Source organism: Lepus europaeus, chromosome 4, assembly GCF_033115175.1.
Source record: "Lepus europaeus isolate LE1 chromosome 4, mLepTim1.pri, whole genome shotgun sequence".
NCBI lineage: Eukaryota > Metazoa > Chordata > Mammalia > Lagomorpha > Leporidae > Lepus > Lepus europaeus.
This window is the reverse complement of record NC_084830.1, coordinates 33,959,272-33,986,282: the sequence shown is the minus strand read 5'-3', so window position 1 is coordinate 33,986,282 and position 27,011 is coordinate 33,959,272. Positions and strand designations below refer to the sequence as shown.

Below are 27,011 nucleotides of genomic sequence, written 5' to 3'. Positions count from 1 at the left end.
ACATAAAAATAATATCCTAGAAAAAGAACTAACCTTCCATAAACAACACTGGTGACTCCACTGTACCCTTGAATAGTTTGCCCAGAAAAAAAATCATATAGTAACTTTAAAGCCTCCTATGCTCCCCCATTTGGGACCTTAGTTGTTTGAGCTTGATGGAGATTTATGACTATGGGAGAACTCAGTGTATCTTCTGCAGGCAGAGGTAGTTAGTTTTGAAAATAAGAAAGTGACTCAGGGAGAAATGTGGCAGCGTTGTGAGAGTGAGAGAAGACATAGGCAAGGTAAAGGCAGAGCAACCCATGCATTTTTCAAGATCATTTGTAAAGTCAAGTGGCTCAAGCCCCCACAGATGTGTGGCACTGAACCCTCTGCCACACTTTCTTGGATGGGAGTTCAGCTTTGTGGTTAATTCCTCTTGGTAAACATTTGAAAGATTATACAGACTTAAAATTTTGGTTGGAGGAGGGTAGGGGGAAGAATGCACTAATCCATTTTCTATTTTACCAGGAAAGATAGGAATAGACTCAGATCCAGGGTAAATTTACAAGAGAAATATTTAACTAGAGATTATAAAGTACTAGGATGAACCTCCAGGGATTTCTGTAGGAATCCATTAGACAGCTCTCTGAAAAAGTTAAAAGCAATAAAATCAATTCTTATGTATAAACCAACTGCAGTGCACAGTGGAGATGCTTTCCTGGAATTAAGTATGGTCTGGTTAAATTATTACAATCCCTTCCAGCACTTAATTACATGGGTTGGGAAAATAGGCAAAGAGTAGTTACACAAATTCAGGACAGATTTGCACTTCCTCACCAATGCTTTAAAACCTCTTCTCTGCCAGGTACTGTGTTCATCCCTAGGATATGAAAATAAATGAAGAGTTTTTCTCAGAGCAAGTTCAAAGTCTAATAGGAAAAGCAAAGTAAACTGATAAGCTATAAAGGAATGTACTAGCATGATGAAAAACACAGATTAGTGGCTCTTGATCTGGAAGGTTGGGTACAGGTGGTCATCAGAAAGGCTTTCTGGAACCAAGGGCTCCTAAATTAAGCCTTGTGAATTAGCAGACATCTTATAGATGAAGATGGAAAGTGGTGTCTGCAGTGGGAACGTGACAGGTAAAGGCTAGAAATACAGACTTATTCAGAGAACCTCAAGAATCTCATTAATGCTGAGTAACCAAAGATGAAACTAACGAGGTAAGTAGGGACCAGGCAAGAAGGTGGTTAGTATACTGAGGGATTCAGACAAGATTCTAAAGGCTGTAGAAAGTCACTGGGAGATTGCCAGGCAGGGAGTGTATTAACCAGATTTATGCTTGAAGAATATCACTGCTTTCCATATAGGAAAATAGTTGGTCCAAAGTCAGGGACTTTAGTTAGGAGAGGACTGCAGTAGCATGAGCAAAATGATATTAATCACCCTGTGCATGCCTAGCATGAAAAGGTGAATAGCAATTAGGAGAGAAAGAAATATATACAATTAGAATAGAATCAGTAAAGTTGGTGTGAGTAGATGTGAGAGAGGGAGGCAAAGGCAGCTCTCTTGAATCTTTGAGAGCAAAAGTGGTGTGACAGCCAAGAGATTAAATTCTGGATCTCACCCCCTGGGATAACATCCTGGATTGCCAATGATTATGTGATGTGAACCAGTTAATTTGCAGCCTTGAGCCTTAGTTGATATACTATGAAAATGGTGATGATAAAAGCACCTATCTTTCAAGGTAGTTATTAGGACTTGGTGCAAACAAACTCTTTATAAAGTACTTATCACAGTTCCTGGAATATAGAAATAATAAATTTTATTTACTTCTATTATTAAGTGGATAATGTCATTTACCTGAATGGGGACAGTAAGTGGAGAGTAAACATTTCCTTGAGGTGAAAAAGTTTAGCTTAGTTTAGTTTATTGTATTTGAAGTATCTACAGAAGACAAAGACAGAATCAGAAATACAGCTTTAGAGCTCAAAAGAAGTAAGTAGCCTGCAGACATAGATTTGGAAGCAATTAGCATACAGATCATTTATTAAAGAAACCAGAGTAATACCATCCCAGGATGCAATTTTGTGGAATAGAAAAGAAACACTGAGTAGCTAGAATTCTAGGGAGAATAAGAGCCTGTGAGATAAACAGAGAAGGAATAGGCAGAGACAGAGGAAGGAAACAAGAGAAAGAAAAGTCACAAAGACCAAAGAAGGAGTCTCTTTTAAAGGCAGTCAATGGAAAACATCAACAATGGGGTCTAAAAATGCATTGGAAAATTCCACAAGTGGTTTCCTTGAAGCATGAGGGAAATCAGACTGCATGGATTTGATGGCGGAGGATGTGTGATGGATGGAGGAAACTACAAAGAGGTTAGGAATAGATCTCTGTTCTAACAACCTGATTGTGATAAAGAAAGTAACAACTGGAGAAATAAAGTAGGGTGTTTTTGTATCATTTTGCTTTACTTCTTAAGATGGAAGAAACCTGAGCCTGTTTAAGTCTTGATAGGAAAGAGCTAGTGGATTAGAAAGAATTATTTGGAGAAACATGAACAAGACTTAATATCGAAAGAACATAGTTTCTGAGGAGGCAAGAAGTGATATGAAAGGGGCCATCTTTTCTTTTTCAGTGAGGTTTGGGTCAAATTTACTGAGGCATGTGCTGCACATAGCAGGGTCTGGTACATAGAAGTACCCAAATAAATGTTTTTTTCAGTAAATAAGTGGATAAATGAATGTGTTCTAAATGAATGGATTAAAGAAGAAGTGAATAGGATACAAGGAAAAGAGATAAGGATGATCATGGTAGCTGATGAATTTTAGATTAGAAGGCAGAATGTTCTCATTAGATGGTCTCTATTTTCTCCGTGAGATAGAACAGGAAGTCATTGGCTGAGAATGATGAGTTTAATGCCAGGGAAAGGGGGCACCAGTAGAAGTATGGATGTTCATTGTGGGAAATGGGAGAGGTAGGTGATTGGTGAAATGATAATGATTAGATTCCAATAGTGTTTTTTTTTTAAATGAACTAGTGTGATAGTAAATTACATTTGATATGAATTTCTTAATAATATCTGAACATGTTCCAGTTGTCTTTTCTGGGACTCAATAGTCCACATTTAAATGAGCCATTTCATTGACCACAAGGCTACCTGGCATGGTCCTCAAGGTTGTTACTGTTCTGCCACAGCAAGTGACACATCCACAACCAGGATAATTTCTCATTTAGCATCCTATTCCCCTTCATTGAGGCAAAAATCTTGTGATAAAGGACCACACTGGATTAGATTGGAAGTATTACCACAGGGCAGAGACTTATTCATCTGCTAAAAGTTTGCATCAGAAGCCCTGACTCCAAATCAATAAAACCAGGTGCTTCAATAAATCCCTTACTCAAAGCTGTTGTGAACAAGATCAGCTCATAGGAAATAACTCCTTCTTCACAATCTTGAGCCAGCTCTCTCCTTTATCAGCATCCCCAGATGAACGTCTGAGGTACACAGTCTGTTTTTCATTTCCACTTTATCTTTGAAAAATTCTGGAAACACATTTAGAAGCAATTTGCCTTGAGACAAAAGCAGCACATTCCGTTTTGCACCTGGTTGTTGACTTCACATTGCTGCTGACTTTACCTCAAAGGAATATGGTGTCATGAGGCTTGAACACTTAATAAACAGGGATCAACACAATCAAGGGTGCTTGACTCCTCTGGTTCATAGGCAAGTGTCTGGCTTTTTGTTCCTCACTGAGACCCTTGAGAGTACTATAGGCAAAAACTAAAGTACTAAAGGCTTCCGCTATCAATGCCCTGCCCTCACACTTCAGCCTCATGCAGGATGTTTGTTTATCCCTGGGGGAGCTCTCTGAACTCAAGGAGTCTGTGTCAGTCACTCAAAATCCAATGCATACCAAAATTCAGACAGGAGGGAAACTGCTGTTATTGACCATGGCTTTTAAGCTAATGAATAGCGGTTTCTGTTGCTGGCTCCTCCTCAACTCTAGCTATTTCATCAGAATAATTAATCAGGAGAGGTTATTAAATCATACCAGGCTATTGTCCTCATAGTATATATGCTTTAAAATAGACAAATATCTATGCATATACTCCAAGTAGAGAAAGCAATTTTTTTATTTTTTTAAAAATGTAATGATAAACACTTAGGCACCAGAAAAAGAAACTCCTGTCCTTATGCCCTGGTAGTCAAGACATAAACTTCTGGACTGCAACAGAATGAATTATCTCACATAATTTCAGTGGTCATTAAGAAGATCTTGGCAGCATTTTTGGAAGGAGCATTAATTTTTGCAAACTGATTCCTAAATGTAAACCCACTGTCAGATAATGCTGCCTTCTTTTAGAGAATTACAGCGTGAAGCTCTTATAATTAGAATCCTATTCATTCAATAGAGTCACCTTTTTGCCTGAGCTAAACTGACCCAACATGATCCTGAAAGCTATTTTTTTTCTTTTGTAGCAGTGAAAAATATAAAGCATTCTTTCAAAAGCACTGATAATTTATCATAAAGGCAACTTGAAGAATGCTGATTAGCAAGCATAAAATTCAGAGAGCCATTTTCCCTAAAGAGTAGTAGAAATGTCTGCATTCAGAGGTAAAACATCTTGGTAAACTGTTATATAGTAGCACCAGGGGAAATTCTGTGTGCAAAAGCCTTTGTAATGAGTAGCTATTTCCTCATAAACTGATGAGTTAATATTTCATATATTTGCTGTGTTTGTCATCATCATAAAGATTCAAACATATTATATCTTAACAAGGTGTTATAAATTTGTTGTTCACATTAACTTCACTCCAAAATTCCTGAAGAATAGGATATTTTCCCTTCACTTTTCAAGGCATATCCCAATACAAATTCTAATGAGAGGGCAAGATTTCAGACTCCCCAGACACCATGGAGACCTTTGAAAATTTCTCCAACTGATTCTTAAAACTCTCCTCAAAGTCTCTCCATCCACTCGTATTCCAGCTTAGATTCTTCAGTTAGTATCATGCACCAGACTTCGTGTTTGGTCTTCCTCCAAAACAACACAGCCTGGAAAATAGTCTATCTCACCTGCATAAGTATCAAATCATTAACCAACTTTTGTGATAGATGATACCACTGAGCTCTTATTATGTGCCCAGCATGGTGCTAAGACATTTTTACCCATCATCTCACTTGCACCCAGGGTGTAGTCATAATGTATGCTATCAACTTCAAAATGGGGGCTGACATTTAATGACATTAAGCTTATTTTCAGTCATTTTAAAAAAATGGAGGAGCAAGCAATTTAAACCTAGTGTCTAATTCAAAGTCTCTGACAGCAACATTATACTCCACATCTTCACATACCTGCCCATGGTGCTAGTATCTCAGTGATGAGATACAGAGTGAGCCATACCTTCACAAGATAAATGGGATTTCTTACATGTGTGACAATTAAATTCATGCATTCATTCCATAATAATGCATTGAATACCTGTTTGAATGTTCCAAGCACTATTTTAGACCTTGGGAACACAGCAATGAACAAATCAGACAAAAATCTATTCTAAAGAATTTACCCTCTAAGACAAAGGTAGGAAACAGGGAGTAAAGAGACAAATACATATATCTTATGAAATTGTGACATATCCTATTGCAGATAAAAATCAAACACATAAGGGGGATAATGAAATGCTGAACTGGAATACAATTTTAAATAAGATAGTCAGATATATTAAATGATAGCCTCTTTTCAGAGTATGATATTTTGATTCTCTGTACAGACACTAGCGAATGGCATTTATAAATCAATGCTCAAAACTCAACACAGTTTTTCCCACTGGCGCAATATTAAAATCCGCAGTGGACTTGTAGAAGTCATTTGATTTTTATGTGCAGGAAGTATAGCATTAGTGATACTATTCAATTATATTTCATAAACTTTTATAACATCCATTCTAAATGAAAATGTATTCTGATTCATCACTGAAGTGTTTCTCAGTGTTGGAATAGGAACGTTTTGGTGGATCTGTGATTAAGAGAAGTTACTGATAATTGTTCCTACATCCAGGTACAGTGTTAATTCTCTCCATTTTTGTGACAGTCTTGCTCAAATCCTCACCTGGGACTAAGAAACAGTGGCCTTTTTAGAGACAAATCAGAGAAGACTCTTCTACCCAGTTCAAATCTTAATTTTACCCTTAGTATGTGGTGTATGAATTTCTTCAAGTGTGAAATGGAGATAATAATAGTACCTTGTGCATAGTGATCTTGTCTAAATATGATAGCATGTAAGTGAAGCACTTAGAACATAGCTTGATTCACAATAAGAACTGAATATTTACTACTAATTGGTTTCAAAAATAGCTTTAACTTTTCAAGAATTGACTATGTTCTGAGAACTGGCAGAAGCACTTAACATTCTTACATTTATCCATACAGCAACCATAGGTCAAGTTACTGCTTCTGTTTTACTAAAGAGAAAGCTAAGAATCAGAAATAGTAATGGGTCCAAATCGTAACAACTGTCAAGTGCTGGAGACAGGATACCAGCCCAGCCTGGCTGCCATAGAAGAAGAGAGTCTTTTGCATTGCAGTATTAGGAGAGTCTGAGTGACAAGCCCAGGGACTGGTTTATTTGGGACCAAGACAGCCAGCTACCACCAATCTGTAAATATGCCTTCTTCAAGTGCCTCTTGACATGGTTTCTATATGTCTTCCAATCTAATAATTCTTAACAGTTCTCATCTTCTGGAAAAGTGGGTCTCAGGGTGATTAAAATACAGTGAAATGATTTCATGAATTTTTTTTTGTTGTTGCTAGAGAGAAAAAGCTAACCATGAATCTGAAATAAGATAAATCAAATTTTGAATAAAAACTTTAGTCCACAAGATAAGAGCCAGGATTATTTGATCTTTATTTCTCATAGGCTTTGATAATTATATGACAGAATTGAAATTTTAAGCCTAAATCATAATAGTGATTTGAAATAGGTTGTATGTCATTTGTCTGTTATATTAAAAATGTTCAACTCTTCTGTGGTTAGCAAACTCTAATTATGGACCAAATTCTGACCTCCTGCTTATTTTTCTAAATTGAGTTTAAATCAATCTTAAAAGGCTATGCACATCCGTTATGCATTGCCTATGGCAGATTCCTCCCTATAATGACAGACTTTCGAGTAGTTGCAACGGAAACTGTAAGGTGCACAAAGGTTAAAATATTTACCATCTGGCTCTTTTACAGTAAAAGCTTGATGACTCCTGGACTCTTCCTAATTAAGAATTTATTTGTGAAAATATTACATACTTAGTACAGCTACTAGTGCATGACAAGTGCTGACTAAATACATAATAAAATCATGCTAAATAAAAATGTTTAGATTGCACAAAATCTTAGAACTGGAAAATTCAAACTTATGAGCAGCCCAAGTTAGCAGCTAGTGGATCCCAGGCTTTTATCTTTACTTTATATCCCCCAGAACAAATGCTTTGTCCATTACATTGCAGAATGTTGATTCTGATGAACCCTGAAAATACAAATTTGTATTTAGATGCAGAGTGATACCAGGAAAAATAGCTTTCTATAACTGTATAAGTGACAGAGAAGTCCCAAGCGATTGACTGTGACAGCAGGCAGATAAGACAGAAAGTGCCTGTCATTTGGAGGCAAATCCCATTCTACTTTGTTGTATATTAACATAGTGTCAGTCAACACCCACTAATGGGAAGTGAACTCAGCATAAATCATATTGAGTTAGTATGCCCTTAGGTCTTTAATTTCCCTATATTCTTCCTAACAATACAGTCACCAATTCTTCAGTTTTGCAGAATAGCAAACTGTTCTCCAGAATATTTTATTCACCATAATTTGATCTATCATATCTCTTTTGGAGAAAGAATATTTACACACTGATTTTCATTTTTAACTTTTAACTTACAGTATTTTTTGATGCCAGACTCTGTTTCAGAAAGTAAAGATACTAATATGCAATAAGTTATTCCTAACCATTGAGATCTCACACACCAGAAAATAAACGAGACACAAAATAATATTTGGGACTAGACCAGAAATATAAAATGGCCACACAGAATTCTGTCAAAGCTGTACAGCTTAGAATAGTCAGTTTGTTTCTTCATTCAATTGTGTGTTCATTCATTTTCTGAATATTTATTTCACCGACTAGATGGCAGATCCTCACACAGCTTCTTGCAGATAGAGTAGAGTAGGGCTCCTCAAGGAGTGGTTATTCTAGCGAGGACAGACAATAAGTAGGTAAGTAAGTAAAACAAGATCCTTTCAGGTTGTAACCATGAATGCAAGCAAAATAAACAGGGAGAAATAAAAGCAACTAACTTAGAGAAGGACTCCTACTTACCACTCTAAAAATAGTAACTTCTCTGGATCTCTTTTTTTGTTTACCTAGAAAATGAAGTGAATACCTATGTCATAACTACTGTAAAGATGTAATAATTCAATAAAGTCCTTAGTGCTATGTTTAAAACATTCTGCGTGTTCAATAAGGTATTACTATTGTGGTTGTCCAAGGCTTCTCCTACCTTTGGTTAAATCCTCCACATTTTCCCAGTGATAGGAACTTTTACCATTCTAAATTATGTAAAATTAGCTGTCATTTGTTGAGGTCCATAATCCATGCCAGTGCTTTACATACATTTCGTCCTTTATTTTTCCTACCTGCTTTTGTTTCACAGATGAGTATACTGGGACTTAGAAGGATGAAATGACTTGTGCTATGCCATACACATAATAAGTAGTAGAATGAGAATTAGAATACAGCCATGTCTGTATTCTATGTATGTGTTTTATGTATGTATGTGTTCAACAGCCCATTTTCCTTTTTTTAAGGTTTATTTATTTTATTTGAAAAGCAGATTTACAGAAAGAGAGGAAGGGGGGGGTGGGGTTGGCACTGTGACACAGCGGGTTAAAGCCCTGACCTGAAGCGCCAGCATCCTATGTGGGCACTGGTTCAAGACCCGGCTGCTCCACTTCTGATCCAGCTTTCTGCTATGGCCTTGGAGAGCAGTGGAAGATGGCCCAAGTCCTTGAGCCCCTGCACCTGCATGGGAGACACAGAGGAGGCTCCTGGCTCCTGGCTTCGGATCAGCGCAGCTCCAGTCATTGCAGCTGAATAGGGAGTGAACCATCGGATGGAGGATCTCTCTCTCTCTCTCTCTCTCTCTGCCTCTCCTCTCTCTGTGTAACTCTGACTTTTAAATAAATAAATAAATCTTTAAAAAGGAGAGAGAGAGAGAACTTCCATCCAATGGTTTATTCCCCAAATGGCCGCAAGAGCCAAAGCCAGGAGCTTCATCCAGCTCTCCCATGTCGATGCAGCGGCCTAGGGCCTCTGGCCATCTTCCAGTGCCTGAACAGAGAGCTGGATCATAAGTGGAGCAGCTGGTACTCAAACTGGTTACCACATGGAATTCTGGCATTGCTGGTAACAGCTCAACCCACTACGCCACAACACTGGCCCCTAACACCCCATTTGCACTACAAAGCAACCTAGACCATCCAAAAGACACTGATGTATTCATCTGTGTTGAAGCTTGGACCTTATAGCCAGAGCCAGCACACCCTGTGCCTCAAGTACCTTGTGGACTCAAATGATGTTCTGAACAAACAGGTGAGAAGCAGACAAATACAGAAAAACTTCATTCAGTTTGCAAGGTGGACACAGGGAGGAAGTTGGCACCCATTACCAAGAATGTAGATTTCAAGACAGTATAAAGAATATGGCACTCCCCTCCCCTTCCAGGGTAGGCATTTGATATAGAAGTTCAGACACCACTTGAGACACCTGCATCCCATATAGAAGAACCAAGATTTGAGTCCCTGCTTCAATCTTGATTCCAGCTACCTGCTAATTTGAAACCTAAGACACAGCAGGCGATGGCTCCAGTCATTGGATCACTGTCACTCATGTGGGGGACCTGTATTGAGTTCCTGGTTCCTCACTTTGGTCTGGACTGTTATTGCAGGTATTTAGGGAGTGAACCAGTGATTGGGGGATCTCTGTCTCTGTCTATTTCTCTTTTTCTCTCTCTCTCTGCCTTTCAAGTAGTTTTTAATATAAAAAGATGAGTATAATAGCCCTTTGTATTAATATAGTACACGTTACAATGGATTTCATGTCTTCTTTCAATCTTCTTGCACGTATTTACACATTTTAAATGTAGTCATCAGAAAGCTTTGAGATATAAAAATAGCATCTTTCGAGATCCATGTTTAGTTAAAACTCAAAGCTAAGCAGAATTTATGGTTTGCTAAAGGAAAGAAAGATGTCACCTCCACTTGTGTTGTCTCTGAATTGTCTAAGGACGGCTGGAAAATTAACTTTGTTAACTCCAGACAGGTTCAAGCAGGACCTACTCTAGAAAAAGACACATGTACTGTGGGAGTTGGATGCCTCCCAAATGCTCTCAGCCTGTTGATGAGGGACTTTGTTCAAGACTTTGAGAAGTGAGACAGCTCGATGCAGCTCAGAGAGTACCATCACCTTTTTTCTCTCCATAATTCATATTTCACATGTTAAAGTATCCTCTTTGATTTTCAAGTAGGCTTTGGGTAAGCAGCTGAGGTATCACTTTTTTTATTTTTAGAGATTTATGTTCTTTATTTGAGAGGCAGAGTTATAGACAGGAGAGGTAAAGATAAAGAGAGAGGTCTTCAATTCACTGGCTCAAATTGCCACAACGGTGAGAACTGGCCTGATCCAAAAGCCAGGAGCCAGGAACTTCTGGGTATCCCATGTGGGTTCATGGGCCCAAGGACTTGGGCCATCTTCCACTGCTTTTCCCAGTTCATTAGCAGGGAGCTGTATTGGAAGTAGAGCAGCCAGGATGCAAACTGGTGACCAAATGGGATACCAACACTCAGGCAGAGGCTTAACCTTCTACACCACAATGCCGACACAGAGGTATCGCTTTTCTGTAGCTGGGTCTACAATTGTCACTCTTTCCAGGCTGGATATCCAGAGAATCATGGGGGAGAGAGGAGGTTAGGAAATACCTTCCTGAGAAAGAATCAATATTGTCAGAGGAGTGTTATAGCTTACTGCTGGATCTCCACTACAGAGCCAGCCAATGTACATCATTTAAGAATTTCTAAAACTTGGTTCCAAACAGGAAATTGACCAGGAGCAGTAACCATACTAGAGAGCAAAGGTAGGAAAACAGAAGAAATAGGGCAGAGTTACCTTATGCTTAGCTATGGACTAGTAATTTACCTTGAAGAGAAAACACTTAGAAAAGTCTGAATGGCAAACTTAAACCACAGCAGAGGAACAGTAACATTGTTCCAGCATGGCTCATGAAAGAATTCAAAATCACATTTTTATCTTCTAAATTCAGATGTTATTATAATTTGAATCCCAATCCTACCAGCTGAGATTTTCCTTTCTCAGTGTGTTTCCGAATATCTGCCTCCTGTGAACAAGAAACCATCGACTCAGCAGGAGAGATGCCAGTCTTTCATCCTGCACAATTAAAGAACTCCATAATCAATACTGAAATGCCACACTACAATAGTTGCTAGTTTTATGGAAAGTTTTACATATAATATTCAAGTCTTGCTACAAATCTTTTTTTATTATAAGATTTATTTATTTATTTGAAAGAGTTACACAGAGAGAAAAGGAGAGGCAGAGAGAGAGAAAGATCTTCCATCCAATGGTTCACGCCCCAATTGGTCATAACGCTGGAGCGGCACCCATCTGAAGCCAGGAGCCAGGCGCTTCCTCCAGGTCTTCCCATGGGGGTTCAGGGGCCCAAGAATTTGAGCCATCTTCCACTGATTTCCCAAGCCAAAGCAGAGAGCCAGATTGGAAATGGAGCAGCCAGGTCTCAACCAGTGCCCATGTGGGATGCCAGCACTGCAAGCTGCAGCTTTACCTGCTATGCCACAGTGCCAGTACCCTGCTACAAATCTTATCTAGCACACAGCTGTTCTCCACTCTCAGAAGAACCCTGAAATCAAAAGCATTTAAAAATATATCCCATCAAGACTCGGTGTCACAATGCACATAGCAATACCTTTGTTAGATGCTGTAGGTAAAAAACCCGAGTACAAACAAGAATTGGTTTTGCATTTTCCCTTCTCTTCTCCAACATACAGCCTCCACCAATTCCAACTTTTAAGTCTACAATTTGTTTAGTTTTGGTTTTTGCAAATTTGGAAAAATGTTTCTTCCCCAAATTCATGATATTATAGTAAAGAGAAAAGATGACTTTGGTGTGCCTTTCAGCAATAGACTCGTGAGTTTTCCAACAGGAATCTTGCTGTCTGTGAAATGCAGATGAAAGTAGGACTGTTGTGGAGATAATACCTAGCACACTGCCTGGTACATAGCAGGTACTTCATATGTCTCCATTCTCTTCCTCCCGTTTATCTGCTAATTCCTATCACTAGATTAGCCTACCTTCAATTTGCATTCCATTTTCCCTATTCTAAATTGAAGCACATTAAGAAAATACTGCACAGTCCTCATCTAACATAGACTTAAAGTCACTCAAGGCCTCTCCAACACTAAGAAATTTTGGTATAACTTAGCGTTGAACTCCAGTTCCACTAAGCAGGACAGCTCAAAATCTAATCACTTTTCTCCTTTTTTCACTCTTGATGCATTCATGTCTTTCTCTGTTTACTTTTTTTTTTTTTTTTTAAGATTCATTCATTTATTTGACACGTAGAGTTACAGAGAAGAAGAGACAATGAGAAAGGTCTTCTATCTGCTGGTTTACTCCCCAGATGGCCACAATGGCTGGAGCTGGGCCGATCTGAAGCCAGGAGCCAGGAGCTTCTTCCAGGTCTTCCACACGGGGGATAGGGGCCCAAGTACCTGGGCCATCCGCTACTGCTTTCTCAGGTCATAGCAGAGAGCTAGATCAGAAGAGGAGCAGCCTTGACATGAACTGGCACCCACATGGGATTCTGGCACTACAGGTGGAGGCTTAGGCCACTACACTATAGTGCAGACCCCTCTAACCTCGCTTTTGAAAGAAAGTACATGGCTTCCAGGGTCCATCCCATGTCAGACTGCAGTAATTGCCACCACACTCTCATTTGACAAGGCTCAGTTATTTTCCTAGAATACTAAAGGACTCACAGAGGAAGGCTTACATCCTATTCTGAATAGCAGCGCCAACCTGTAATGCCAGCACACATCTGTGCTCTGGTGTCCTCCCAGTACCCGATGATGACCTTACTACATAGAGGCCAGTATCCTGTTCCCCAAATGTCTCTCTCACTCTTCCCTGAGTTCCACCTAGCTTCCTTCCCTAGAATTGGGGAGAAAAAAATAATTTTATTTCACATGTTACAAGACCTATAAATGTGCACTTTAAAAAAACCCTATGTCACTATTTCCCCCCACCATAAGCCTCACTTTCCCTTCCCCAAGCACTACCAGATGCAACCAAAGTTACTTTTGTGGATTTCTACTAATTTTTTCATGGATGTTTTTAATTAAAGTCCAGCACAGAAAATACTCTACAGTTTTTGCCAGAAAGGCTATTCTGAATGAAATACCGACAAGATCAAAATCCCATGCATTAGCATCCTTGAATATCTTGTTGTCATCAAACCTATAAGGAGGGCAGGCTTTTAGCCTAGAGGTTAAATCACCAGGTGGGATGCTTGCATCTTATATCATCAGAGTGCCTTGGTTTGAGTCCTGGCTCCATTCCTGATTCCAGCTTCCAGCTAATGCTCACCCTGGTAGGCAGCAGATGATGGTTCAAGTTGTTATGTTCCTGCCATCCATATGGAAGACCCCGACTGAATTTCCACCTCTGGGCTTTGTCTTCAGCCCAGCCATAGCTGCCACAGGCATTTGGGGAGAAAAATTTGGTGGGAATGTGTGCTCTCTTTTCCTCTCTCTCTTCTCTGCCTCTCAAACAAAGTAAAATAAAAAATAAGATTTGATAAAACAGGTATCCATAAGTAATGTACAGTGCAGAGTACATTGGTTTGTGCGCTCTGTACCACAAATCACCACTTAGGTTTTAATCACTTGTATTATACTTTAACTGACTTTGAGTTGATTCCAAGCCCTTTTCTAGGTATACCCATCATTCAACTTTTAAATCCCACTAGTGATCTCGCTCCATGATAGGAAGCATCCTATATTGATTATAACTGTATTTAAAAACTAACTGTTCATACATAAGTCGAAACAAAGCAGAACAATTTGTAAGAAATTCCCAGAGCCCCCAGTTAGTGCAAAAGCTTGGCTAAATTTGATTTATTTAATTACCAAGTCAAATTTATCCTTCAACTGGCTCAATTAATGGAACAAAATGCAAAAGGTCATTGATCACTTTGCTGAGAGCCATCTGAAAGCAAAATATTCTCATTTAAAGAACACTGTGTTAATATGCAGAAATGCAGAACAGGGACAGAGTCCAAACACAGAATGTATTGTTACCTTACAAAGAATGGCATTAGAATATTAAAGACTAACTGCTTTGTATTCATTGACCAATTCTAGCCAGAAAAAGTACAAGAACAGGAGCACTCTGCTCTGATTTTAAAAAACCCTAGACTCACACAAAACTCCACAAATACATCTTAACACTTGTGAAAAATAAGCATATATGCCATAATAATTCAGCAATGCATTGAGCACTTACTATGTGTCAGGATTAGGTTTTGTGTCACAGAGATGCAGCCAAAGTTTGTTGTTGACTTATTTTGTTCATAAAGTTAAAAGAGTTTCTGCATTATACAGTGGGGGATTCAAAATTGATAAAAAGTCTATTCACATAATAAAGTTACCTACTAGGATGTCCTTGAAAATCTCTCATTCAAATATAAGTTTAATAATATGTTTGTCCCCTCTTATTTTATGCCTTTGAATTTTTAGTACTAACAAAACTTCTGTATTAAAGATTGCCCTGGAATTTAGGTGAGCTTTAGACATAAGTCATTATATGGCCTGCCCAGTGTCCCCAAAGGCAGAGATGGATTGTCAAACCAATATGCCAGATACCAATCCCATTTTCTTCCTTTGTATCTACTACACTTTGTCACTCGTTAACATACCAAAGGACTATGCCTCAGTCTTTATCTCCAAAGGGAAAGTATCCAGGAAACAGCAAGACCATGCTACATGACCATGTACAGAACTCTTCTTGAATTATATATAGAATCAATATTCAAATCTTCTGAAATAGTAAAAGAATTTCAACTAAATCTCCTAGGGAACTGAGGTTTGAATCAGAGCATGTAGCTTTCTAGGTTGACTAACAAGTTGATTTTTGACAACTAATCAAAGTATCTCCAGATTCTATGTAACCAGAACTTATGAAGTAGGCAGGCATACAGGTTGGAGTTGATCGGATTTGTGAACTGGAAGACCACACCCCTGTGTGACCTCATGCTCCTACCTGATGCCTTGGCCACGCCCTTGTGTGGCCTTATTCCCCTACCTGGCCGTACCGGGGTGCCCACCAGCCAATCAGGTTAATTGACCACTCCCCTTTGGAGTGGGTTAAAAGCCTGGGGCACAGTGTGCCCAGCCTGCTCTTTTTCCCTGGCCTCTTGCTAGGAATGGGGCTTGCTGTAGCCCCACGCCTCCAGGGCGCATGGCCTTCGGGCCATGTGCTCTAGGCTTCCTGGCCTAAATGCTCATCTACGTGGCTGGTTCCTGGTGCTCGGTATGAACCCCCCATTCACTTCTCTCTCCTAAATAAAGCTCTTACTCTCCTATGCACCTTTCTTGCTAAATAAAAGCTTAAAACGTACCATGCTGCCTTGTTTATCTGTGCCGGTATTTAGAATTCTTCTCTAAATATTAGGCAAGGACCCTCTTGGGCTTATTAATATCGGGGATTTAATAATAAGCCCGTGGTGAAATCGTATGGCACCCCAAATTCTGGTAGTACATGTGGCACCCTGTCTAGTATTTCTATGGAACTTTAAGGGGCCACATTTTAGTGTGAATTTTAGGGGGTCTTGTCCGATATCACTTAGTGAATGACATTCTATTAATTGGGCTGTGGCCCAAGAAAGAGAGGTAGCATTATTTTATTTGGTTATTTTTATATTTTCAACTTTCTTGTTGAAAAAGATTGGTGTGAAGGATTCCCATCTGCCTTATTATGACAATTTTCTTCTCCCTCATCAGTACTTTCTAAATATAGCACTCCAATATAGGGCAAAAAATCACAACTGATCCCAGTGCTACCAAGGATGCCTATTAACGATACTATACCTCCCAAATAGATCACAAGCAATATTTATAGCAATTAGAAGTTTTTACATCACTATATGTGATCTTTGTGATTATCTTTTGATAGAAGACTAGAGTCAAAAATCTTCAGTTCAATAACTAGCTTTGTCGCTTTTATGTATGTCATATAATCTATTTCTCTGCCTCTCAGCTGGTTTTTATTTCCTCATCAATGAAATAGAAATTATAATACTTAGCCTACAAAACTCAGAGGAATATAAGCACAACATGGTTTACTTTTATTATTTATTTATTTTGAGACCCAGGGAGGCATACATATAGACAGACAGAGCTCCCGTCTGTTGGTTCATGCCCTAAATGCTACAATGGCCCAGGCTGGGTCAGGACTGAAACTGGGCCATCAGCCCAGGTCTCCTACATGGGTGGCAGGGACCTAATTACTTATTCCATCACCACTGCTGACCAGGACCACATTAGCAAGAAGCAGGAGTCAGGAACCAGAACCAGGTATCAAACCCAAGTATTCTGGTGTGAGTTACAGGCATCAAAATCAGCATCTTAATCGCTGGACCAAACAACTGTCCCACGCAACAGTTTAGTGATGATGAAGCAATTATATTAATTCCAAAGATCTAAGTGAATTAACTGCTATCAAAACGCCATTAGGTTTCAGGAGACCAATGAGATAGGTTTCATTTTCTCATGCAGCGTCTTGATCTGTTAAATGTGCCTTAGAACAAAGGGACAGACACTGACAAAGTAATTTTGTGCTTGGGTTTGAGAAGAAGACAGTTTCATCTCTTGCATGTTGGGTAAGATTCCCTGTTCTAGAGCACAGTTTCTCCCATCATCCTCCTCTTCTCTCTCGTATCATAACCTTTACTGTGTGTAAAATCATCTCCTAAGCAAAGGTTCTGTATCATCTTCCATCTTTGAAAAATATAAATGAAATATAGGCTCTTCACCCCTCTCTGGCAAGTCATTTGGTTCTCTCCTCCCTTTTCCAGCAAAATTCTCAAAAGATATGTTTACAATGACTGTCTCCACTTCTCCAATTCTCTCTTGAACATATTCCTACCAGGTTTTCTTGACAAATGAAAGCTTTTATTAGTATAAGGTAATAATATTTTCACCCAAAATTCCCATTTCCTTGTCATTCTCCAGGTTCCAAGAGCAATGTGAGAGTGTGTCCCAAATGTATCTTTCCAGAGCCCTAGTATCTCCATAAGAATCAGTTAGTACTTTTTACTATCCATCATAATAAAAACTATCTCTATTAATTATTTCAAGTACTGAGTAGCTAATATTCTTGAATACTCAGTTACTTAAAAGGTAATATTAAAAACCAGAGATTTCATTTCTAGATACATAGCCAAGAAAAATTAAAACTTACACCCCCATAAAACTTGTACATAGTGTTTATAACTATATTATTCATTATAGGCAAAAAGAGGAAACTAAAGGGTAAATTAAAATTAGAAATATGAATACAATGAAATATTAACAATAATAAGAAATGAAGTACCTCTTTATAAAGATTTATTTATTTGAAGGGCAGACTTGAAAGAGAGAGAGATCTTTTATTATTATTATTAGACAGTTAGACAGTGAGAGAGAGACAGAGGGAAAGATCTTCCTTCCATTGGTTCACCTCCCAAATGGCCACTACCACAACGGCCGACACACTCTCCTGGTCCAAAGCCAGGAGCCAGGTGATTCCTCCTGGTCTCCCATGCGGGTGCAGGGCGCAAGCACTTGGCCCATTCTCCACTGCCTTCCCAGGCCACAGCAGAGAGCTAGACTGGAAGAGGAGCAACCAGGACTAGAACCCGGTGCCCATATGGGGGGCCGGCACCACAGGTGGAGGATTAACCAAGTGAGCCACAGCGCTGGAGCTGGGCTGGTCAGAAATCAGGAGCCAGGAACTTCTTCCCAGTCTCCCACATGGGTGCAGGGGCTCGAGTACTTGGGCCATCTTCAGCTGCTTTCCTCAGGCACATTAATGAGGAACTGGATTGGAAGTAAAGCAGCTGAGACTTGAACAGGTGCACATAAGGGATGATGGCATCATGGGTGGCAGCTTTTCCCACTACACCACAACAGCCCCAAAGAAATGAAGTACCTATACATGCTACAATATGGTGACCCTATCATTGTAGTAGTGAAGGAAGTGAATCATACACAAAAGTCTGTGCAATTTTTTTTTTACATGAAATGTTTCTCTCTCTAGAGACATAAGTAAATTAATGATTACCTAGAGTGGGGTGGCGAGGGAGGGAGAGAAAGTAGAAAGTGACTGCTTATGGTTAATGGGTTTCTTCTTGAGATAATACAGATGATCTAGAATTAGATTAGGGTGATGATTACACAACTCTGTGAATACACTAAAATCCTTTGAGTTGTACAGTGTGGGTTCTGAATTTGGTTAGATCTCAATAAAGCAATATACAAGGTCAAAATTATCAGTCATAAGTCAAGTGGAGAGCAAGCATCCTTGGTGTGTTATGTTGAAAAAGGCACTTCTGTGGCCTTCCTCAGTCTAATAATGGGGAAAACATCAGCCACACATGATATATTCTATAAAACACCTAATATACTCCTCACAACTGCCAAGACCATAAAGAACAAGTCAAGTAAGAGAAATTGTCCCAGTCCTGAGGAAGCTAAGGAGACATTATAACTAAATATAATATTCTATCCTGGATGAGATCTTGAAATGGAAGGACATTAGGAGAAAAAAATTTAAAAAGCTAATAGAATTAACTAACTCTATGTAAAAATTATCAACATTGATTCATTAATTGTGAAAAACGTGTAATTAAAATAAGGGGTTAAATGAGATGGATGTATTGATAGGGAGAATGTGGAAACACTTTGCATTATCTTTTCAACTCTTTAGTCGATCTAATACTTGTTCTAAACACACATGTGAATTACCAATTCCAGAACTTGTAGTAATAGTATCCCTAACAGTGATAGTAGTTAGTAATACAAGATTCCTTAGCTGGATAGAAAACAGAACCCAATTAGCCTGTTTATCCATGCAACACACATATGCAGAGCTGAACTTGTGCCTACCCAAGAAACCATAATCTGAATTTTACCAATGAGATAGCAATCTAATTCACATTTAAAAATTTCCATAAAATCTAATTCACATAAAAAACTAAAAATAAATCTTTTAATAGAATCTTAATATATAAAAATGATAAAAGGGTACATTGGGGAGGACTAAATCCAAACTCTCTTCTTAGAACCATATGCCATTATCTCACATATTTAAATATGGTGAAGGGTAAATGTAACAGTGTTTGATAGCAAAATTTCCAGTTGATACTCCAATCTTACAAACTATTCAAGAATATTGGGGGCCAATATTGTGCCATAGCAGGGAAAGCCTCCATCTGTGACTCTGGCATCCCATATGGACAACAGTTTCTGCCAAGGCTGCTCTACTTCTGATCCAGCTCTCTGCTAATGCACCCGAGAAAACAGCAAAAGAAAGATCTAAATGAAGCTCCTGGCTCCTGTCTTCAGCCTGGCTCAGCCCTGGCCATTGCGACCATCTAGGGAGTGAACCAGCAGATGGAGGATCTCTCTCTGTCTCTTCCTCTTCCTGTGTTACTCTGCCTTTCAAATAAATAAATATTTTTAAAGTACTCAAGAATATTACTTAATATTTGAAAATTATTAGAGATAATTGTTAGGGTAAGATACAGAGTAAAGATAAAACTAAAAGAGTTGGCACACATTCTGAGTAGATACTCATGTTAACCTTGTATAGCCAGAGGCCGTCCAGTTTACAATCCTCTGTTCCCACCCTGCCTTTCTCAGTTATCTCTACTGAAAATCTCTGTAATTAAATACTAGGTTTTAATCAATAGATTGTTACAACTTCCTTCCTTCGTTTCCTTTAATACATGCTGCAGAAATGACTGTCTGCTTCCACCTTGATCAAAACAGCTCCCCAGAGCTGACATTTTCAAAACTAAACACCCCACCCTGCAGCTGGACGGTCTTTGACAGCTGTGTCTCTCTTTGTGTCCTAGAAGTGGAAGCCAGGCAGTTTATGGAGGATGACCATCTTACTGTATAAAAATAATTGCTGTTAGTAATGGTTCCCACAGGCGTACAAGGAAGAGAAATGTCTCCACTTCTTTACATGTCTGCAATTGACACTTGCATACTCAGTCACTTCTAGTCCCAACTCTCATGCTTCCAGATAGTCACAAACCCATATTTCTACAGGAACACCTCCCACCTCTCTTTACCCTGAACTTTCCGCTTGGGCCAAAAAGCCCTCACTAACCAATCTCCAACCCAAAGTTCTGAGCAGGTGCTCTAGTAGAACCGAAACATTCCTCAGTCCTAGAATTTGTCAAATTGTATCATAACTGTCCATCAGAGCTAATGTTCAGGAAGGCATTCGCAAGGTCTCTCTGAATCATCTAGCCTTCAAGAGCCAGCACATTGAAACACAGTAGGGGTGTAGATGAACAACACAGAAGTAATGAAAAAGTTCCTTCCCAATCAAAAATACATTATAACATCATTTTCCTTGAAGATTGTGTCATGCTGTTTCTCCAGTCCTTTATGTCCTGGGGCAGAAGGTGCTGTATAGAAGCAATCCTCCGCATCACTACATGCCGCATGTAGTATCCTGGCTAAAATGCCTGTGTTGAAAACAGTGGACCAAAGATATTTTTCAAATATGCATTTTTGTCACTTTATTCAGCATAAGGACTAAAATATCAGTAACTGCAGTGAAATTAATTGGGTATCAAAGACAATCTCAGGAAACTTCATTCCTATATTGAGTTTGTTTCTATAGTAAGTAAAAGCTTTTAAAAACCCAAGTGTCAGCTATAGTAAAAATGTGTGAACGTTTTTGAAAGTGACTAAGCTCAACCAAAGTATTTATAGTTAATATGCAATAATTATGTGTTGTCTGTTATTGCACTGAAGACGTCCTTTCCTTTTAGTCAATTGTAGAAACATCATCATATTTGTTTCAGTTTACACCTCCCTAAAATTTTTGAATACACATTAAACAAAAAGCTGAAATGTATTTGGGGTTCATTTTACTATTAACCTCTACTTAAGAGGGATTTCTTTAAATATTAAAAAACAAAATGTTTAAAAAATCCTCTTACAGTATACTTGAATAATAACACCTAGAAAAGAATCATGGTTATATATTTCAAAATAATTCTTTCCACGTCCAAATTTATTCAACCCTGTCTAAAAATTGGTTTAAGTCATATATTATACCAAGTTAATAAGTTTATCCCTGCCTTGAATAAACTGATAATTTATTGGAGATATGAACACAAGTATAGTTGATTGTCCTGAAGTGTTTGAGAATGATGTCAGTGTGTACATAAGTGACTATGGAAGCACATGAGAAACTACTAAACTTGAAACAAGTTGATCTTCTTTAAAACAATGAAAGTTGCTTCCTCTCTGACATTAAGTGAAAAGAGGTAGGTAAAAGTTAAATGTAGATTCAAGGTTTTTCACCTAATGATTGTAAAGAAAAATATAAAAGTGGGTGAAATTCAACCATTCTTCTGAAATTTTGCAGCAATAAGTGTGGTTTATATTTAGAAGACATTTAATGTTTTGGTAACCATAAAGTAGATAACAGAGTAAAAACTTCACCATTGTAAACAAACCAACATTCATAAAGAGGGTAAAGTATGAAGTAAAGAACATGGACTTTGATTCAAGCAGACTTGAGTTTGAATCACAGCTGTTATTTGCTACACATGTGTGCTTAATAAGTCACATAGATGCTCTAAATCTCAATTTCTTCATATGCAAAATGAAATTAATACTAATATTCATGGAGCTACCATAAACAAATTGTTTTATAGCACTTGTTAGATTAGGGGGAGCCATCAGCAAAGACTAACTGCTATGGTTCCAAGCTAATGGAAAATAAAGCCAGGGATTTCACTGTAAAAGATGTTTAGTCCATGCAGTGGTTGGGAGGATGTTGGCAAGTGTGAAACTGTGACCTGATATCAGACAGAGGGGAGAAAGACAGGGATGTGAGTGATGATGTCGACTATGATGATGATGACAATGAGAGCAATAATCGCTATGGCTCCTTCTAAAACTCAGAATATTTACCATTGAAGTGCGTTTTTACTTTCCTAGGGCCAAATAAAATGTTTACTTAATAATCTTTTAAAAATCAGGTTTCAGTTAACGCTTTGGCTGAGTAGAGCCTCTCTATCTCTAGAGGAGTCAGAATCACTAGAATGTCTTACCTGGTGTTATGTGAATCAATGTGAAATCATAGGCCCTTATTAAACAACTTCTCTAACCCAGTGGTAAAATATAGAGTGTTAGTGTCCTGCAGACACTGAGGTAGAAGAGAAGCCCAAAGAACCATGAGTGCAGTCAGATAGGGGAGGCTGGGGCATGTTCTTAGAGGAGAGAGCTTGAAGGAAGCAGGAAGTGACCTGGGAGAGGAAGCACAGCACCATGAGAGAAGGAAGATAGCTCATCAGTGCTGATGCAGGAAAGCAGCAAGAATAGGTACAGTTTAAAACATAAATATCAAGACTATGTGTGCCCGTAGATGAGAAGTCTTGAGGCAAATAACGCTTGGAGAACAAAGGAAGGAGAGAAGCAATAACTGTAGATCTAGAAAGAAAACATCAGGTAGCATTACCCCCACAATGCAGGACTGATGGAGAGTTCCTAGCTGAGTGCAAGAGGTATGGTCAAAGGCAAGACAGAACCCTGGGGTCAGAAGACTCAGAGTGCTGAGGAACAAAGGCAGGAAACCATGATTCCTGTGTTTCCAGGTTGAAGTGGAGGGTGGGAATTGAGTTTACATTAGATACTAATTATGGAGTAGGTCTCTAGATGTGGAATCTTTATTTCTATACTGAATAACTTTTAAAAGCCCTTCCTTAGGCTGGAATTATTCCCCTTGATGCCAGAAGAAGACAGAGGCTTCGAGCGGTAGAAGAGGATAGGGGGTTTCATTGAGACAGGCAGCTCACAGAAATAGGGAAGGAGAAATCACATCATTCTATTTTGTGTAGTGGTCAAGTTCAGAACATCTATAATGAGATAAGGAAGATGAAATCGCTCAAACTCTGTGAGACGCTGAAGATAACTGAAAACTTATTTTCAAGAGTATAAAATGTGGTTCTTGAAGAATCAATTAGTGATTAATCCCCAACCAATGAGGACCACCACTCCCCATCATTTAGTTAAAATATTATGATCTCTTTATGTTGTCATTAATCAAAGGATAATATGTTTATAATGCTTTATCATTTCAAAGTCCTGTCACATAATTATTTTACTTTAGTCCTCAATAACTTTATTACTAAGTGAAGCAATATGATGAGGTGTAGTTTCCTGTATAAATGGATGAGTTGATGAAGGTCCTAAAACCAGAGTAAAGGCAAAACTGATGTGCAATTTTAAGCCAACCCCAATATCTCAGTGACCACTAAGATCATTAAATGAAATCTGCTAAATCATGTCCTTTGATCATCTTGTCCCTGGGCAATCTTGGGTATTGACATCATCCTATCTATCATCCTGTCTCTTGTACATTGCTCTTATTACAAAGTAGGGCCAGGTAAAATTCTAGAATTCTAGTGAGGTAGGTAAAATTCTAGAATTTGGTCGCTCTATCATGCACCTCCCCTTAACCTGAAAAAGAGCTGTTTTGGGAAGAGCAAAAGCTTTGAATTCAGAATGATTCAGATTCCAATCCCAGCCATTAGAATCTATAATTTGTGTCAGTAATCTCCCTAGGCTCTAGTCACGAGTTGCCAAGGCTATGGAAGCCTTTAGGGTTCGCCGACTTTGATCTTATTCCAATAGGGTCATAGTCAAACTGCAAGTTCTCTCCTCCCTTCAGAGAAAGGTACCTCCTTCTTTGATGGCCCCGTTCTTTCCACTGGGATCTTACTCGCAGAGATCTTTCATTTAGGTCTTTTTTTCTTTTCCATGGTGTCTTGGCTTTCCATGCCTACAATACTCTCATGGGCTCTTCAGCCAGATCCAAATGCCTTAAGGGCTGATTCTGAGGCCAGAGTGCTATTTAGGACATCTGCCATTCTATGAGTCTGCTGTGTATCCCGCTTCCCATGATGGATCGTTCTCTCCCTTTTTGTTTCTATCAGTTAGTATTAGCAGACACTTGTCTTGTTTGTGTGATCCCTTTGACTCTTAGACCTATCAGAGTGATCAATTGTGAACTGAGATTGATCACTTGGACTAGTGAGATGGCATTGGTACATGCCACCTTGATGGGATTGTATTGGAATCCCCTGGCACATTTCTAACTCCACCATTTGGGGCAAGTCCGATTGAGCATGTCCCAAATTATACATCTCCTCCCTCTCTTTTTCCCCACTCTTATATTTAACAGGGATCACTTTTCAGTTAAAATTTCAACACCTAAGAATAATTGTGTGTTAATTACAGAGTTCAACCACTAGTACTAGAACAACAACAACTACAAAAAATACTGAAAAGGATGAAGTATTATATTGTACATCAACAGTCAGGACAAGAGTTGATCAGGTCATTGTTTCTTATAGTGTCCATTTCACTTCAACAAGTTTCTCCTTTGGTGCTCAGTTAGTTGTCACCGATGAGGGAAAACAAATGATATTTGTCTCTTTGGGACTGGCTTAATTCACTCAGCATGATGTTTTCCAGATTCCTCCATCTTGTTGCAAATGACCGGGTTTCATTACTGATGCCATAAACAAGAGTGTCAAATTGTTAAGTCAACAACAGGAGTCACTGTGTACTTACATCTCATGTGGGATCTGTCCTTAATGTGTTGTCTAGTGTGAAGTGATGCTATAACTAGTACTAAAACAGTATTTTTCACTTTGTGTTTCTGTGTGGGTGCAAACTGATGAAATCTTTACTTAGTATATACTAAATTGATCGTCTGTATATAAAGATAATTGAAAATGAAAAAGAAAAAACCTGGTGTTAAATTAGAAATTGCATAGAAAATTAATTTTTAAAAAATATCATGTAGGATCTCTGTCTTTAATGTGCTGTACACTGTTATTTAATGCTATAACTAGTACTCCAACAGTATTTTTCACTTTGTGTTGCTATGTGGGGGCAAACTGTTGAAATCTTTACTTAATATATACTGAACTGATCTTCTGTATATAAAGAGAATTGAAAATGAATCTTGATGTGAATGGAAGGGGAGAGGGAGCGGGAAAGGGGAGGGTTGTGGGTGGGAGGGAAGTTATGGGGGGGGGAAGCCATTGTAATCCATAAGCTGTACTTTGGAAATTTATATTCATTAAATAAAAGTAAAAAAATAAAAATAAATAAATAAAAAGAATCTATAATTTGCTCAAAGTATTTTTCAGACTCTGTACCCAAGTTTTGTAATCTGAAAACTGGCAACTATAACGCCAGCTTTGGAGGATTTTAAGGCTTACAAAATACATAGAATAGCATCTGCCGTAAAGTATAGAGTCAACAACCATTGCATTTCTGCTTTATGTTTTTTCACATTATTATATTACCTCATTTGTTAGGAGGGCAATATTGGCTCTATTTTACAGATAAACTATAAGAAAGGTTAATACAGATTCTTAGGGCCACATGTAAATTAAGGAAAGATGGGATTAGACATATGTTGTTGAAGATGTTTTGGTGTACTGTCCTTTTACTCTTACCCCAACTGATTTCAGCCATAGCTGTAGTGGATGTTCCTGCATGCAGCCAACATTACACTTTAGTCATCCATTGTTCCCTATTTATCTCACCTCTCCTGTGTTTCAAGGGCCTCACTAATGACCGAAGAGTTCCCAGGATAGACCATACTGGAAGTACAAGTTGAAATCCCTAAGGGCACTCTTCCACAAATGGGAACGGGTGGCCAGTGGGTAAATGCCCCAGCCTCTCTTCCTTTGAACTGATTATTCCAGTGCTTTACTCGAGTACAGTCCCTCACAGCTAAAGCCATCTCCACAGCACCCCCTACTTTGGCTTTTCCTCCTCTGTTACATTCTCTTCCACATCTTTAATCCTGCTTCCTAGGATCACTTCCCAGATAAATTATCTTTAGCTAAGGCCTTGTTGCAGACCGTTATAAAAACTAAAGGGTTGGCAGTGGGGTGAGAGGGTAATTTTGTTTCGTTTCGATTTGTATTTGTACTGCATTTCTTTCTGTTTCTTCATAGGTCACCAAGATGCTGGCAGTCGTTGTAATTCTGTTTGCCCTTTTATGGATGCCCTACAGGACTCTTGTGGTTGTCAACTCATTCCTCTCCAGCCCTTTCCAAGAAAATTGGTTCTTGCTCTTTTGCAGAATTTGCATTTATCTCAACAGTGCCATCAACCCAGTGATTTACAATCTCATGTCCCAGAAATTCCGTGCAGCCTTCAGAAAGCTCTGCAACTGCAACCAGAAGCCAATGGAGAAACCCACTAACTACAACGTGGCCCTAAATTACAGTGTCGTCAAGGAGTCAGACCACTTCAGCACAGAGTTTGAGGATATCACTGTCACTGACACTTATTTGTCTGCCACAAAAGTGTCTTTTGATGACACCTGCTTGGCTTCTGAAGCAACCTTTAGTGAAAGTTGATTGATAAATTAGAAGGAAATCAAAATCAGCAAAAGAGGAAATGGGAAAACTCATATGTGAAGAAGGAGCAGATGGGACTTTGCCAATGCTCTTACAAGTCTTAGCCCCAGATACCTAAACCCATGAACATGATTCAGATTTTCCTTCTTACAAAAAGAGCATATATATATATATATATATATATATATATATATGGAGTAGATCTGTGAA

General features: G+C 38.7%; 1 protein-coding gene across 1 annotated transcript in view; it reads left to right on the top strand.

Annotated features, from left to right (window-relative positions):
- The window catches only part of TRHR (thyrotropin releasing hormone receptor), a 40,940-nt gene extending 14,139 nt beyond the window's left edge, over window positions 1-26,801 (top strand). Inside the window, exon 2 of the mRNA XM_062189475.1 lies at window positions 26,394-26,801. Coding sequence (XP_062045459.1) covers window positions 26,394-26,801 — 408 coding nt within the window. The remainder of the gene's footprint in view (window positions 1-26,393) is intronic.
- Window positions 26,802-27,011: the final 210 nt, after the last annotated feature.